The 15,890-nt window shown below is 46.0% G+C and overlaps 2 protein-coding genes across 4 annotated transcripts in view; both read right to left on the reverse strand.

Annotated features, from left to right (window-relative positions):
* Positions 1-15,890, reverse strand: part of SRM (spermidine synthase) — a 227,650-nt gene that overhangs the window by 183,378 nt on the left and 28,382 nt on the right. The window lies entirely within an intron of this gene.
* MTOR (mechanistic target of rapamycin kinase) overlaps positions 1-15,890 on the reverse strand; it is a 150,552-nt gene that overhangs the window by 132,586 nt on the left and 2,076 nt on the right. For 2 of the 3 annotated variants that reach the window (XM_050787642.1, XM_050787662.1), the window contains exons 2-8: positions 14,956-15,158; positions 14,194-14,302; positions 12,667-12,899; positions 11,726-11,926; positions 9,603-9,737; positions 4,649-4,924; positions 4,455-4,563 (exon numbers count right to left, since the gene is read on the reverse strand). In XM_050787642.1, the coding sequence (XP_050643599.1) occupies positions 4,455-4,563; positions 4,649-4,924; positions 9,603-9,737; positions 11,726-11,926; positions 12,667-12,899; positions 14,194-14,302; positions 14,956-15,117 (1,225 nt within the window). In that variant the 5' untranslated portion in view covers positions 15,118-15,158. The remainder of the gene's footprint in view (positions 1-4,454; positions 4,564-4,648; positions 4,925-9,602; positions 9,738-11,725; positions 11,927-12,666; positions 12,900-14,193; positions 14,303-14,955; positions 15,159-15,890) is intronic. The other variant, XM_050787652.1, reaches the window with a different exon arrangement.

The raw sequence follows: 15,890 nt of genomic DNA on the forward strand, positions 1-15,890 counted from the left end.
GTTTGAGGCCAGGAGTTCGAAACAGCCTGGGCAACACAGCAAGACCCTGTCTCTACAAAAAATAAAAATTAGCCAGGTGTGGTGGTGCACGCCTGTAATCCCAGTTACTCGGGAAGCTGAGGCAGGAGGATCGCTTGAGTCCAGACGGTTGAGGCTGCAGAGAGGTGTGATCACGTGCAGTGCTGCACTCAAGCCTGAGTGACAAAGCAAGACCCTGTCTCAGAAGAAAAAAAAAAAAGAAATCCAAAACAGGTAAAAGGTTGCCAAAACAGTATCATGTAATTGTCTCCATTACTGTTACATTTTGATACAAGAATTACATGCTCTTGCTTAAGAAATATATGTCAAACATTGTTTAAAAACAGAAGATCTAAACAATTTTACATTATAATGAAATCTGAAGTACAGTCATGGGCCAGGCGCAGTGTCTCACACATGTAATCCCAGTACTTTAGGAGGCTGAGGAAGATCACTTGAGTCCAGGAGTTTGAGGCTGCACTGAGCCAAGAGCCATGCACTCCAGCCTGGGCGACAGAATAAGACCCTGTCTCAGGGCCAGGCTGGTGGCTCATGCCTGTAATCCCAGCACTTTGGGACGCCAAGGTGGGTGGATCACCTGAGGTCAGGAGTTTGAGACCAGCCTGACCAACATAAAGAAACCCCATCTCTACTAAAAATACAAAATTAGTCGGGCACAGGGGTGCATGTCTGTAATCCTAGCTACTCGGGAGGCTGAGGCAGGAGAATCACTTGAACCCAGAAGGTGGCGGTTGCGGTGAGTCGAGATCACACCACTCCACTCCAGCCTGGGCAACAAGAGCAAAACTACATCTCATTAAAAAAAAAAAAAAAGACCCTGTCTCAAACTAATAAAAACCCAGTACAGGGCCGGGCACAGTGGCTCACGCCTGTAATCCCAACACTTTGGGAGGCCGAGGCGGGTAGATGCCTGAGCTCAGGAGTTTGAGACCAGCTTGCACAACATGATGAAACCCCGTCTCTACTAAAATACAAAAAATTAGCCGGGCGTGGTGGCGTGTGCCTGTAGTCCCAGCTATTTGGGAGGCTGACGCAGGAGAATCGCTTGAACCCGGGAGGTGGAGGTTGCAGTAAGCCAAGATTGTGCCACTGCACTCCAGCCTGGGTGACAGAGCAAGACTCTGTCTCAGAAAAACAAACAAACAAAGAAATAAACAGTACAGTCTTGCGCCACTTAACGATGCTTGTGTTAACAATGGACCACATATATGATGGTGGTCCCATAAGATTATAATACAGTACATTTTTGCGTATCTTTTCTATGTCTATGTTTAGATACACAAACATTTACCACTGTTTTACAGTTGCCTATTCATTACAGTAACATGCTGCACAAGTTGTAGCCCAGGAGCAATAGGCTATACCATAGAGCTAGGTGTAGAGTAGGCTACCTGGGTTTATGTAAATATATTCTATGATGTTCATACAAGGATAAATTCTCCTAAGGACGCATTTCTCAGAATGTATCCCCATCGTTAAGTAATATATGACTGTAATACTGAACACTGTTTGCAATAAACAGGCCATTCCATTCAGCTTAGGCCTAGAAATCATTTTGCTATTACCTAGAGATTTTTGTGACAGTTATATTTAATAGAAGATTTAGTCTGTAATTTGGAAAGCCACATGTATATTTTCATTAAGTTTACATAAGCCAGTGTGCATGGGTAGGCGATTCTCGTACAATTCAAGCTAAAGTGTTATTTCTCCTCTGAAAGCTGGAATTTCCTGATTCTTGCTTCTTGTCTATTCCTTCTTTTCCATTGATGTTGGTCCCCAGTATAGGCACCAGTAGTACACATAAAGTAGGAGAGAAGCGAAAACCACACATCCCTTAGGAAGTTAGGGGTGTTGAAAGCTACCAGAACCACATTTAGACAGTGGATTAGACTCCTAAAGCAGCACATATCATGACTGCATTTACTCTGAGAAATGTTTTCTCCCATGGCTTTTGTGGTCAAATGACAATGAGGCATGCTGGGGCTTGAAGACAGATGACCAAGGCGATACAACCCTAAAATAAGAGTGAGTCAACAAGAAAAACTAGGGGGATAGCATTTCGGCAGGAAATGGGCTAAAATCAAGAGTATAATTTCTTGGCAAGGCGCCACAGCTGTCTGTAATCCCAAGCACTGTGGGAGGCCGAGGCGGGAGAATTGCTTGAGCCCAGGAGTTCAAGACCAGCCTGGGCAACATAGTGAGACCCCATCTCTACAAAAAATAAATTTAAAAAATCAGCCAGGTGTGGAGACTCACGCTTGTGGGCCTACCTACTTGGGAGGCTGAGGTGAGAGGATCGCTTGAGCTCAGTAGGTCATGGCTGCAGTGAGCTGTGACCGCATCCCTGCACTTCAGCCTGGGAGACACAGCAAGACCCTGTCTCAAAAAAAAACCCAAGAGAGCATAATTTTCTTTTCTGGATTTAACACCCTGAGAGATTAGAAATCTGACTTTAGAGATTCCAGTTCAGTCTTGGGAGTATTTTTTGTATTTCTAAAGCTTATACCACTGAGAAGTTTAAGCAATAACTTCCAAACTGCAAGCTTTAAACAAATAGTATTTATGCAATGAAGCGAATACTTATAGGGGGTGCCCAGGCTGAATGTCACTGGCATATTTTAGCAAATTTAATAAAACAACTTTGGCCGGGCGCGGTGGCTCAAGCCTGTAATCCCAGCACTTTGGGAGGCCGAGACGGGCGGATCACAAGGTCAGGAGATCGAGACCAGCCTGGCTAACACGGTGAAACCCCGTCTCTACTAAAAAATACAAAAAAAAAACCTAGCCGGGCGCGGTGGCGGGCGCCTGTAGTCCCAACTACTCGGGAGGCTGAGGCAGGAGAATGGCGTGAACCCGGGAGGCGGAGCTTGCAGTGAGCTGAGATCCGGCCCCTGCACTCCAGCCTGGGCGGCAGAGCGAGACTCCGTCTCAAAAATAAATAAATAAATAAATAAATAAATAAATAAATAAAACAACTTTGACTAACCTTAAAAAAGAGAGCAACAACAATAACAAACACCCACATCAAAAGCAGAAATCTAGGGCCCTCCGAGCCTTCGTATCCTGCTGCTAAGCAGTCTTCTGAACTTACAAGGGTAACATGCCAGACTTTCATCAAATTTGGCCTAGTTATTAGTTTCTTTTGAACCACAGACTTTTAATCCAAGATCATTTAAAGCTCTACTGAACAGCAACCTGTCTGGTCATTAAAAAAGAGAAAAGCTGCTGGGTGCCAGGCCAGAAGAATAGAAACTAACAAAAAATGGGTGATTTTCCTTCTGTTATTTCTCTCTGGTTCAGTGGTTTTATGTGGCTAATTGTCAAGTCCTCAACCAACACGTTTTACTTTTTTTGAGCAGTGTGTTTAACACCTGACCAGCTACATTTCTCCCGTGGTTTGTCTGGGCTGGGTGGCGTGAAGTGAGTCTGTGTGCTAGGGAATAGGGTCTGCTGAGGGCCAGGCTGGCCTTTTGCTTATGTTCCTGGCTCTCACTGGGTCCTGAATGCTTCACTAAGCACAGGCAATGAGCACCACGGTAAAGTGGGAAGACATGTTCAAGACTGGGTGCCTGTGCTCAGCAAGTAGGGAGGTAAGACAAGGACATTAAGTATGAACAGGCAACTGGAACACTAAAAATTTTATCTCTACCCTGTTTCCAAAACAGATTTGAAGTAGCCTGAGGAGGCTGTAACAATATATAATGGTTTCCACTTATTAGGGCTAACTCTGTGCCAGGCACTACAGTAGGTGCTTAGGCATTAATGCTGCTCATCTTGGGAGGCAGAGATTGTTATTCTGATTTTACAAGTCAGGAAGCTGAGGCCCAGGTAGGTAAAGTAATCTGTCCAAAACCTCATGGTTAAGGGCGGAGGTGGGGTTCATCTCAGGTCTGATGCCAAACCTTTCCATAGCTGAGGGCTATGACGGAAGAAGGAAAGGACATTTACAGCTGGAGCAATCCAGGAAGGCTTCGTTGAGAAGTTGGAATCTGAGTTGGGCCAGGTTCAGGAGCCAGGGATTGATGCTGCCTGCAAGTGGTGAGGCAGCTTGGTGACCACCTCAGGGACAGAAGCAGGACGATCCCCAAACCCTCCCTCACAAAGCTTTGACGTAGATACTGCACAGTAGCTACATCAAAACTGCCCGCCCTTAGGTCTCTTTTAAGTCTACTTGTGAACTTGCTTGGCCGTAGAACTGCGTCTCTGCCTACCTGTTCTGATTGTTCCTATGTCTGCTGCCTCTGACATTAGTGGAAAACCTGAACTAAATATCATTGAAATTGGACATGAGGCAAAGAAATCAGAGATTCATTGGCATTGCTTCAAAGGAAAAGATATTTGGATTTTCTGGAATCACCTGTTCCCTGTTTAATTACCCTGAGATGGGTAATGATGTCTTCCATGGACATCCTCACCTGTGAAGGCAGAAGGTCGGAATGCAGCCAAGCGGGGCAACAAATTAAGGATTGTCATTTGGATCAGCGAGTTCTTGCTATTCCTGCATTTCAGCACCCACTGGCATACCTGAGAGAGGAAGGATAAAGGGTTGGCAGGGGAAAAGTGAGGTGTGGAGCTTGGGAAAAGAAGGAAAGGGCCTCTCACCACCTACCTGATCAAATTTCTCCTCCATCAAGTCTCTGCAACACCGGCTCTCCACCAGGGTGGACTTAGCTGGGCTGGGGGAGGCCCCAAATCCCATGAGGCCTTGGTGAGAGCTGTACCCCAGCAGCCCCACCAAGGCATTTGACTGCTGGGGCTGTACAGCCTGGAAGCTGGTGAAGGGGGTAATGTGACGAGGTTTTGTTCCGAAGCCCATGAGGTCTTTGCAGTACTTGTCATGTACCAGCTGCTGCTGTGTGATTTCTTCCATTTCTTCTCTCAGACGCTATATATATAAGGAAAAAAAAATCATCTTTACTTGTGACTGGCATTCAAACTGGGCACTGTGGAGTCTACAGACCATTACATTTGCCTAATCCCAAAATGCAACTACTTCCAAAGTGAAGGGTGGCCACTCTTCATGTTTAGGGTTACAATCTCCCCAGAACCTTGCAAGGGATCTGATTTTGTTCTAAGTTAGGCAGAAGAGCACCACCTACTGAAAATAAAGCAGCAGCAGACGGCTGCCTTGCCAAGGGTTCTCACCTCCCAGGACTCCTCACTTAGTTTGGAAAGGCTGACTTGCATATTGCTGTGACTACTGACCTAGGCCACCGCAATGAGGCTTGCAAAGGTGATGGGAGGCCCCTGCTAGCATCCTGTTAAGGACTGTCTGATCTCTTTCTTCCCCTCTGGAAACCCAGGTAAAAATTTAAGCAGGCCGGGCATGGTGGCTCATGCCTATAATCCCGGTAATTTGGGAGGCCAAGGTGGGTGGATCACCTGAGGTCAGGAGTTCAAGACCAGCTTGGCCAACATGGTGAAACCCCATCTCTACTAAAAATACAAAAAATTAGCCGGGTGTCGTGGCGCGTGCCTGTAGTCCTGGCTACTCGGGGGCTGAGGCAGGAGAATCACTTGAACCCGCAGGCAGAGGTTGCAGTGAGCCAAGATCGTACCACGGCCATCCAGTCTGGGCAATGAGAGAAATTCTGTCTCAGAAAAACAAAAAACAAAAACTTAACCAAGTAATTTTCTCAGAATCCTAGGAATCCACAGGTGGTATGGAATAAGCTGACTGAGAACTCATGTCTATTCCCTTTACAAAGGGCTGCTTAATTACTCATCCTCAGCCAGAAGCAAGGGCTCACACCTATAATCCCAGCACTTTGGGAGGCCGAAGAGGGCAGATAATGAGGTCAGGAGTTCGAGACCAGTCTGACCAACATGGTGAAAACCTGTTTCTACTAAAAATACAAAAATTAGCTGGTTGTGGTGGCACATGCCTATAATCCCAGCTACTCGGGAGCCTCAGGCAGAAGAATTGCTTGAACCCAGGAGGCGGAGGTTGCAGTGAGCTGAGATCACACCAACTGTACTCCAGTCTGGGCAACAGAGCAAGACTCGGTCTTGGGGCCGCAGGAGCAGGGTTGGGGAGTACTCATCCTCCAAGACTCCAAATTGAGAAAGAGACACAAGTTTTCCAAACTTCTAAACTTTTCTTGACACACATATTTTCACTTTTCAGAAAATCTTATCCACTCCTCTTATCAAAGTTACCAATGAGTCTTAAGCTGCTAAATCCAATGGTCAATTCTCAGTCCTCATCTTATTTGACTTATCTGTAGCATTCAACTGATACTTTCACCTCCTTGAAGCCCTTTCTTCACTTGGCTTCTCAGACTCTAAACTCTCCTGGCTCTCCTCCTCCCTCCCTGGCTATTCCTTCCCCAGCCCCCTTGGTCCTCTTCATCTCCTGACCTCAGGTTCACAGACCCCATCTCTTCTCCAACTATACTAGTTCCCTGACAATGCCCAAATCCATCCCCCTTGCCCAGACCTCTCCCCAGAACTATTCAGTATCTCCACTCAGGTGCCCAAAAGGTCTCTAAGATAACAGGTTCAAAACCAAACTCCCAGCCTTCTCCCTCAAGCCTGCTCCTCCCATTTCAGTCTTCCCACTGCAGTGAATGGCAACTTTATCCTCCTAATACTCAGGCCAAACACCTTGACACTTCTTCCTCTCCATCTACCTCCAAACCATCAGCAAATTCCAAATTCAGAATCCAGTTGCTTCTTGCAACTCCATAGCTCCCACTGTGGTCTGAGTCACACATATCCCCCGCTAAGACTGTGGCAGTTCCCTCCTAACTGGATTCCTGGCTTTAGTCCTTGGCTCTCTAACAATCCATTCTCAACACACTGGCAAGAGTGATCCTTTTGAAATATGAGTTAAATGTCACTCCACTGCTCAAAGCCCACTTATAGCTTCCCGCTTCCCACACAAAGGCCCTATGTGATATGCCCCTTCCTTCCCCGAGGTGTTCCTCTGACCCCATATCCCCACACACCTCTCCTGCTCACTCTGCTCAGCCATGGTAGGGGAGCTGCTATTCAGTATTTGCTGCTCCTCTGATACACCAGCACGCTCCTGCCTCAGGCCCACTGCCTAGAATGCTCTTCCCCAGATACCTGTAAAGCTTTTTTCTAACCTCCTTCATGGCTGTACTCAAATGGCACCACGTTTTAAAATGTAATCCTTAATCTAGGCTAGCATTCTGTATTCCCCTTCCTTACTCTACTTTTCTCCATAGCTCTTATAACCATATGATATATAATAGGTTTTTACTTGTATATTATCTATCTTTCCCTATAAGAATGGAATCTATTTTGTTCACTGCTGGATTATTCTAGCTCTTAGGACACAGTATAGCTGGCATATACTAGGTGCTCAATTAATATGTGTTGAATGAATGAACAAATTGTGAAATTTTAATACCTTATATTTGGATAGTTTCTTTTTTCTTTTTTTTTTTTTTTTTTGGAGACGACGTCTCACTATGTTGCCCAGGCTGGTCTCAAACTCCTGAGCTCAAGTGATTCTCCCACCTCAGCCTCCCAGAATGCTTGGATTACAGGCATGAGCCATCATGCCCAGCCTTGGATAGTTTCTTATAATTTACAAACCACCTTCACAAGAACTATTTCACTTAAATCTGACAACCACTCTATGAGCTAGGTGATATTGTTCTGTTTTAATGAGAGGAAACAAAGATCTCCTAGCCACCCAGATTACAATGGAAAACATCATATTAAACTCAGGAAGGAAAATCTGAAGCTTACCGCTTATAGAACGCCCACTATGTATCAGGTGCTGTGCTGGACACTTCACATACATAGTCATCCCCTTGGTATCCATGGGGGTTGGTTCCATGACCCACCGTAGATACCAAAATCTGCAGATGCTCAAGTCCCTCAGATAAAGTAGCATAGCATTTGCATATAACCTATGTATAGCCTCCCACATACTTTAAATCATCTCTATGCTAGTTATAATACCTAATACAATGTAAATGCTATGTAAATATTTGTTGCACTGTATTTTTAAAAATTTGTATTATCTTTAAATTGTTGTATTTTTTTTTCTTTGATTTTTTTTTTTTCTTTTTAAAAAGTTAAAAAAAAATTTTTCATAGAGACACGGTCTCACCATCTTTTGCCCAGGCTGGTCTCAAACTCCTGGGCTCAAGTGATCTTCCCACTTCAGCCTCCCAAAGTGCTGAAATTGCAGGTGTGGGCCACTGCACCCAGCTCTGGGTATTTGTGAACCATTACTAGTTGAATCCAGATGTAGAACTCATGGATATAGAAGGCCAACATCATTTAGAAATCATACAAGAACCCAATGAGGTAGGTAAGAGCTCCCGTCCAAAGGGAGAAAAATGAGGTTAAACAGGTAATTTGCCTGAGTCACACAGTCAACAGAGCGGTGGGGATCTGAAGCCAGACTCCTCCTGCTTCTGCACACTGCTGCATGCGCTGCTTCCACATCTGGGCACAGCTATTATCTAATAAGCACTGTGTCTATTATAAGCAGGAATCCCCGGGGTAAAATTTCACAGCTTGTTTTCTACAGCCAGTCTCACAGATGGAGCTTTACCTCCCAAATATATCCTCAATCAACTACTTCTCAGTATCTGTGCCACCATTCTTAGTCAAAGCCACCACTGTAACTCATCCAGACTACTGTAATAGCTTTGTCTGGCAGCCGTGAGAATGCAACCTCCAACTACAAGGCACATAACCAAGGGCCCCAGCTGCTGCTCTGAAACCCATCACCATTGCTCCCAGTCAATGACAGAACACAGTAGGGATGCTAAGGCTGTCCTGCTCCTGGGAGACACAGACCTCTCCGACGGCCAACTTTGGCTTGAGGACCCTGCAGTGGCCCTGCATAGTAGGCTAGGACACTTCTATCTGTATTTTACCCTCTTGCTTACTCAGGGTCAGATGTACATTGTGGTCTGATGGTTCTCCCAGCTCCCTCCCCATATTCTCTTGAAGGCTGTTTCCCTAATAAAATCCATGTACTTTTAAACCCACCTTCTCAAGTCAACACATCTCCTAATTGGTCTCCCTGCTTTCATTCCTGCCTTTCCCCACAGTTTTTCCTATAAGCAGTCAGTGATTGTTAGAAATGCATGACATCACATTATTTGCCTGTGTGCACACTTCCAATGTCTACCCCGCAAAAGCTCGTGTTTATGTGAACTGCGGGCCTATTAATTTGGCCCCTCCTTCCCTCTCCCTTGCTCCCAGTACACCAGCCATACTTCCCTTCCGTTTCATCAGTGTCTCACACTCTTCTGCCTCAAAGCCTCAGCCTGGAACACAGTTCCCTGGCCTGCTGCAAGGTAGCTCCTTTGTATCATGCGGACCCCCCTCAAATAACACCACCTCAGAGAGGACCTTCCCCGACCCTCCACTCACCCCGTCCCGGTCACTCTCTATCCTACTCTTCTTTAACTTTCTTCATAGAACTTACTGCTATCTGAAATTATCTTATTTACTTATTATGTTTCCCACCACAAAATGTCAGCTCCATGAGGACATGGATCTCGCCTTGCCTTGCTCACAGAATGGTACATGGGGAGCCTGGACTCCCCTCTGCCGTGGCTTCTCACCTCTCCCTCCATGCTGCTGATTCGGACCAGCTCGTTAAGGATCAGCAAGGCTCCATGGATCCGATCATCCCGATTCATGCCCTTCTCTTTGGCCAAGGTCTCATCAAACCCTTTCTCTGCTTCTTCAAATGTGTGCTATGTAAAGAGACAGGGTGCCTTTATTAGAGACAGACTACAAACCCAGAAAGAATATAGGCCCATTCCATCTACACTGGGGGTTCTGAGGTGTTACCATGCCTGCTCAGTGCCTTGTGCCAGTTATCGACAAAACTGATCAATCTCTTTTATTTAATTCAGCTTCAATTCCTTTTTTTTGTTGAGACGGAGTCTTGCTTTGTTGCCCAGGCTGGAATGCAGTGGTGCAATCTCGGCTCTCCACAATCTCCATCTCCTGGGTTCAAGTGATTCTCCTGCCTCAGTTCCCCCGAGTAGCTGAGATTACAGGCACACACCACCACGCCTAGCTAATTTTTGTATTTTTAGTAGAGATAGGGCTTCACCATATTAACCAGGCTGGTCTCAAACTCCTGACCTCAAGTTATCCACCCACCTCAGCCTCCCAAAGTGCTGTGATTACAGGTGTGAGCCACCACGCCCGGCCCCGGCTTCAGTTCTCATAATAAGCCTTTGAGGAAGATACCATCATCATCTCTATTTAACAGCTAAAAACACAGACTCAAAGAATTTAAGTGACTTGTCCAAGATAACACAGCAAAGGCAAGACTGGAACCCAGGTCTCTCAATCCCATGTTCAGAGCTCTTTTTCTAATATAAGACTCACTGATAAGTTCCCTCTGCAGCAGTAATCAGCACAGGCCTCATGATACTAGAACAGAGAGAACTGGCACTTTCTAAATTGGTATCATTTGTATCACACTGATTTTAAGACACCTATTTTTCCATATTTTAACATCTCTGAAAAGAGATGTCTTTTTTTTCCGAGACAGAGTCTCACTTCATTGCCAAGGCTAGAGTGCAGTGGTGTGATCATGACTCACTGCAGCCTTGATCTCTTGGGCTCAAGCAATTCTCCCGCCTCAGCCTCTCAAATAGCTGGGACCACAGGCATGTGACACGAGGCCCAACTAATTTTTTTATTTTTTGTAGAGATGGGGTCCCACATGCTGCCCAGGCTGGTCTCAAACTCCTGAGCTCAAGCAATCCTTCTGCCTTGGCCTCCCAAAGTGTTGGGATTACAGGCATAAGAATCCGGCTGAGACGTCTTATAATTATTGATAAGAAGAAGGTACAAAGTCAGCCGGGCACAGTGGCTCATGCCTGTAATCCCAGCACTTTGGGAGGCTGAGGCGGGTGGATCACGAGGTCAAGAGATCGAGACCGTCCTGGCCAACACGGTGAAATCCCATCTCTACTGAAAATACAAAAATTAGCTGGGCATAATGGCACATGCCTGTAGTCCCAGGTACTCGGGAGGCTGAGGCAGGAGAATCACTTGAACCCAGGAGGCAGAGGATGCAGTGAGCCAAAATCGTACCACTGAACTCCAGCCTGGTGACTGAGCAAGACCCAGACTCAAAAAAAAAAAAAAAAAAAAAAAAAAAAAGAGGTACCAAGTCACAGTTTAAGTGGCATATTTGCATTCTTAGTCATACATAAAATAACGTATAGAATAATGGTGTGGCAATCCATATATGTTTGCTTTAAAAAAATGCAATAAAGTAACTATTGATTCATACTGAGCATAAAAAATTCACTGGAGACCGGGCACGGTAGTTCATGCTTGTAATCCTAGCACTTTGGGAGGCCAAGGCAGGTGGATCACCTGAGGTTGGGAATTCGAGACCAGCCTGGTCAACATGGAAAAACCCTGTTTCTATGACAAAAATTAGCTAGGCGTGGTGGTACACGCCTGTAGTCCTAGCTATTCGGGAGGCTAAGGTGGGAGAATCGCTTGAACCCGAGGCAGAGGTTGCGATGAGCTGAGATTGTGCAACTGCACTTCAGCCTGGGCAATCCAGCTCAAAAAAAAAAAAAAATTCATTTGAGACCAAAACAAAAACTGATGCTTGCTCCATGGCAAGGGCCTGTGGCTGCCCCTTAGGCCAGGTGATTCTCTATGTAGACGTGCTTTCCTAGTGTTGGGAATGGACCCATCTCCTCACCCTGTACCACTGAGGCTTCTGCATCTCCTTTGGCTCACGCTGGGTGGTGAGAATCAAACAGGCACGAAGGGCGGCCACAGCTCCCTCACGGATGGCTTGTTTGGGGTCCCACACGGCCACAAAAATGTTGTCAAAGAAGGGCTGCACTTGCTGGAAGAAGAAGGTAGGGACGCTGATGGCCAGCTCACGGAGAACCAGGACCTGGAGAAAAAGACAAACCGAGAACTCTCATCGGTACCAGTGCTTTGTTCTCTCAGGAGTACGGTCTTTTATCATCTTAGAGCCATACACACTAGGAACAGAGAAGGCTTGCTCACTCTTCCAGCTAGGAAATTCTGGGGACAGAGGAAGAAAGTAAATTTGATTAAACATCTCAGTGGTCATTATCCTAAGTTGTTTACAAACACAGAATGCTTGTAATGTTTGAATATAAGCTCTGGAAGTGCAGATGTGTTTTATGCTTTCTATATCACTATACTAATAGCATAGAACTCTACCTGGAATACTGTAGGTATGTAGTAAACAATTATTGAATGGATAATCCTGTTTAATGTTTAATCTTGTTGTTATTTTTATTTGACAGAGGAAGAAACTGAAGGTCAGAAGCTGCCCCAGGTTACAGAGTTAGGTAGGAAGTTGTAAAGCCAAGACTTGAGCCAGGGTCCAAGTGTGTGTCCTTCTCCTGGTACCATGCCCCCCCCTCACAGTACTGCCTCCTCTGAAGGGCAGCAGACTGGAAAGCATGCGGCTGATGCTTCTGATCCCTACCACACCACTGCTAGATTCTCTCTTAAGGACGGACTCTACCCCATCTCACAGCCTGGAATCCTAGCCCTTCTAACCAGCCTTTTTCAGGGATGAGCCTCAGAAGGAAGCAAAAGACCCCACCATGACACCATCGCTCCCCAAGCCTGGCTGTGCTCCTCCCTGCAGGCACTCACAGCTGCGTGTCTCCGGCCCTCATTGCGGTCAGCACCCAGCCATTCCAGGGCTCGCTTCACCTCAAATTCCACATACTCAGCGGTGAAAGTGTCTCCTGCCATGGCAAGGCGGCCGATGGCCTTGGATGCCATTTCCATGACAACTGGGTCATTGGAGGGGAGGAGGTTCCGAAGATAGTTGGCAAATCTGCCAATTCGGGTGGCATTCCCACCTTCCACTCCTATGAGGCTGGCTGGAAAAGAGAGGAAGGCAAAAGGTGATGATGGGGCATAGGCTGACCAGGAAAGTACACAGACTTCAACTAAAAGCTGGCAAGTGCTGGCCAGGCGCAGTGGCTCAAGCCTGTAATCCTAGCACTTTGGGAGGCCAACGTGGGCGGATTGCCTGAGCTCAGGAGTTCGAGACCAGCCTGGGCAATATGGTGAAACCCCTTCTCCACTAAAATACAACAACAACAACAAAAAATTAGTCGGGTGTGGCGGCATGCGCCTGTAGTCCCAGCTACTTGGGAAGCTGAGGCACGAGAATTGCTTGAACCCGGGAGGCGGAGGTTGCAGTGGGCCGACATTGCGCCATTGCACTCCAGCCTGGGTGACAGAGCAAGACTCTGTCTCAGGAAAAAAAAAAAGAAAAAAAAGCTGGCAAGTGATCCCTCCATTCTACTTTGAGTACACTTCTAGAGGGCAAGGACACAATTTTTATTTTAACCCAGATATTTAATACTTATGCCAGAAATATTTACATACAGCAAAATAATCTTATGCTAGTATAATTTTCCCCCCTAGTCCCCCAAAAAGGGAAAGCAAGTGAGACTGGATAATAATTCACAGGACTGATGACCAGTCCTTAGAAGTTAAAAATGACCTGCCTGGCCAGGTGTGGTGGCTCACACCTGTAATCCCAGCACTCTGGGAGGCTGAGGTGGGCAGATCACTCGAGGTCAGGAGTTCGAGACCAGCCTGCCTAACATGGTGAAACCCTGTCTCTACTAAAAGTACAAACACTAGCCGGGCATGGTGGCAGGCGCCTGTAATCCCAGCTACTCGGGAGGCTGAGGCACGAGAATCGTTTGAACCCAGGAGGCGGAGGTTGCCACGAGCCAAGATTGCACCACTGCACTCCAGCCTGGGCAACAGAGTAAGATTCCATCTCAAAAAAAAAGAGACCTGCTTTTTATTAACCATACCGATTCCACTTTTCCATTCGTGAGCCCCACTATGCAAAACCCTGCTCTACTGAGGAACCAGAGCCCACAAAACGCAACATGAAGGAGGGGAAAGAAAGCTGGCTTCCAGTCTCAGCTCTGGTAAACTATCTGAAAAGTCACTCAATGGTTCTGAGACTCCACCTCCACATCTAAAAATACGTTTTTCCTGTAGCCCAGGACTGCTGCTAGAATTAAAAGCCACAGGCTTCTTAAATTTCATTAAGCAAATATGAACTAGCATCCAGTAAGTGGCAGACACAGGGTGCAATGGGCACAAAGGTGAGTGTGTTGTTTTTGTGGCCAGAAACTCTGTCCTTACCTATGGCCAAGATGCCACCTTTCCTCTCATTGGCATCTGAGCTGGAAACCAATTCAAAAATGTGATGGTTCAGCTGGTCATAGAAGCGAGTAGACTCCTCTTGACTCATCTGCAAAAGAAGATATAATCAGAACAATTTCTAGTAATTCTCTGACTGTGGTGGTGGGAGTGGGCTGGCATCTAAAGATTAGATCCTGAGAGGCAGGCAGTATAGTTCAAACCAAAGAAGACAAGCTACTGCCCACTTCTACAGGATTACACTGTAGAGCACCTGAACTTGCAATCCTCTGATTATTTAACAAATATTTATTGGGTATCTACTCTGTGGCAGAAAATGTTCTGTCCTAGGTTCTTTCTAGTACCAGGGATACAAGGATAAACAAGATACTGTCTCTGACCTCAAGTCTGGTCTCTATTTAGAAAGTCCCTAGTTCTCAACTCTCCAAACCCATCCCAATCACTGTTATCAGACAGAAAGCATTTGAGGGTGTGGTATGTGGTAAGGAAAAAAGAAAAAGCTAAAAGAAACAGCTAAGTCTATTCTGGCCCCTAAAATGTGACCACAAACAAGAAAAATGCCACAGAAATGTGCAACTGCTGCAAAAGAACCTGCATGTTTTATGGATGTGAGAGGTTGAGTGCCTTTCTAAAATAATCTCTGTTTTCCAAATCCTCGCTTAGCTGTCCAAAAAAAGTCTAAACCAGTGATGATACATTTAGCCCAAACATCCCACAATGACTGGCCCCAAATCGCAGAAGCACCTCTCGGAGTTCCATGGTGACATAGTGCTGGAGCTCCTTGGCAGCTTTGGCCCTGGTCTCTTCATTCCGGCTCTTCAGGCCACTGGCAAACTGCTGTAGAACACTCACATTGCTAGATGTGGTGGCAGCGGTGGTGGCGGCGGCAGGTCCGGTTCCAAGCATCTTGCCCTGAGGTTCTTTAAAGAGAAGTTTCCTTTAATATTCTGAACAAGAAAGTATGGTGATAAATTTACTTATGGCCCTGGTCATCCAACACAGATCTCCCCCAAGCCCTTGTCAGGCAGGGGATTCTAAAAAGGTTGAGAGATCTTATTGAGGAACATTTAGAAAGCCTAGATTCATTAAACAATGACTGATGTTTAAAAGAGGCAGTGTGGTAGGGAGGGTCAAATTGCAGGCTATGGGAGGTAGCCTACTTGGGTTTGAATCCTTGGGTTAGATACCTTGAGCAGTTTTGGAGGCCGAGTCAGGAGGACCACCTGAGGTCAGGAGTTCGAAACCAGCCTGGCCAACATGGTGAAATCCCATCTCTACTAAAAATACAAAACTTAGCTGGGCGTAGTGGCATGTGCCACCCGGGAGGCTGAGGCAGGAGAATCACTTGAACCTGGGAGGTGGAGGTTGCCCTGAGCCAAGATCCTGCCACTCCACTGTCTCAAAACAAAAACAAACGAAAACAAAAACAAGGTTATATACCTTGAGAAAGACACTAAAAATGTTTCTTCAACTACAATAGGAAGATAATAGTACCTAGTTCATGGGTTGATGTGAGGACTAAATGAGTTAATACATGTCAAAAAGTATTTAAAACAGTGCAGGGCATATACTGAGTTCTTAATAATTGTTAGCTATTATTATTACTACTACTACTATGTACACGGCACAGTGCCAGGTAACAAATGTGGGGAGGTAGGGAAAGAATCAAAAATGACTAA

The sequence above is a fragment of the Macaca thibetana genome, chromosome 1 (genome assembly GCF_024542745.1).
Source record: "Macaca thibetana thibetana isolate TM-01 chromosome 1, ASM2454274v1, whole genome shotgun sequence".
In the NCBI taxonomy this organism is placed as follows: domain Eukaryota; kingdom Metazoa; phylum Chordata; class Mammalia; order Primates; family Cercopithecidae; genus Macaca; species Macaca thibetana.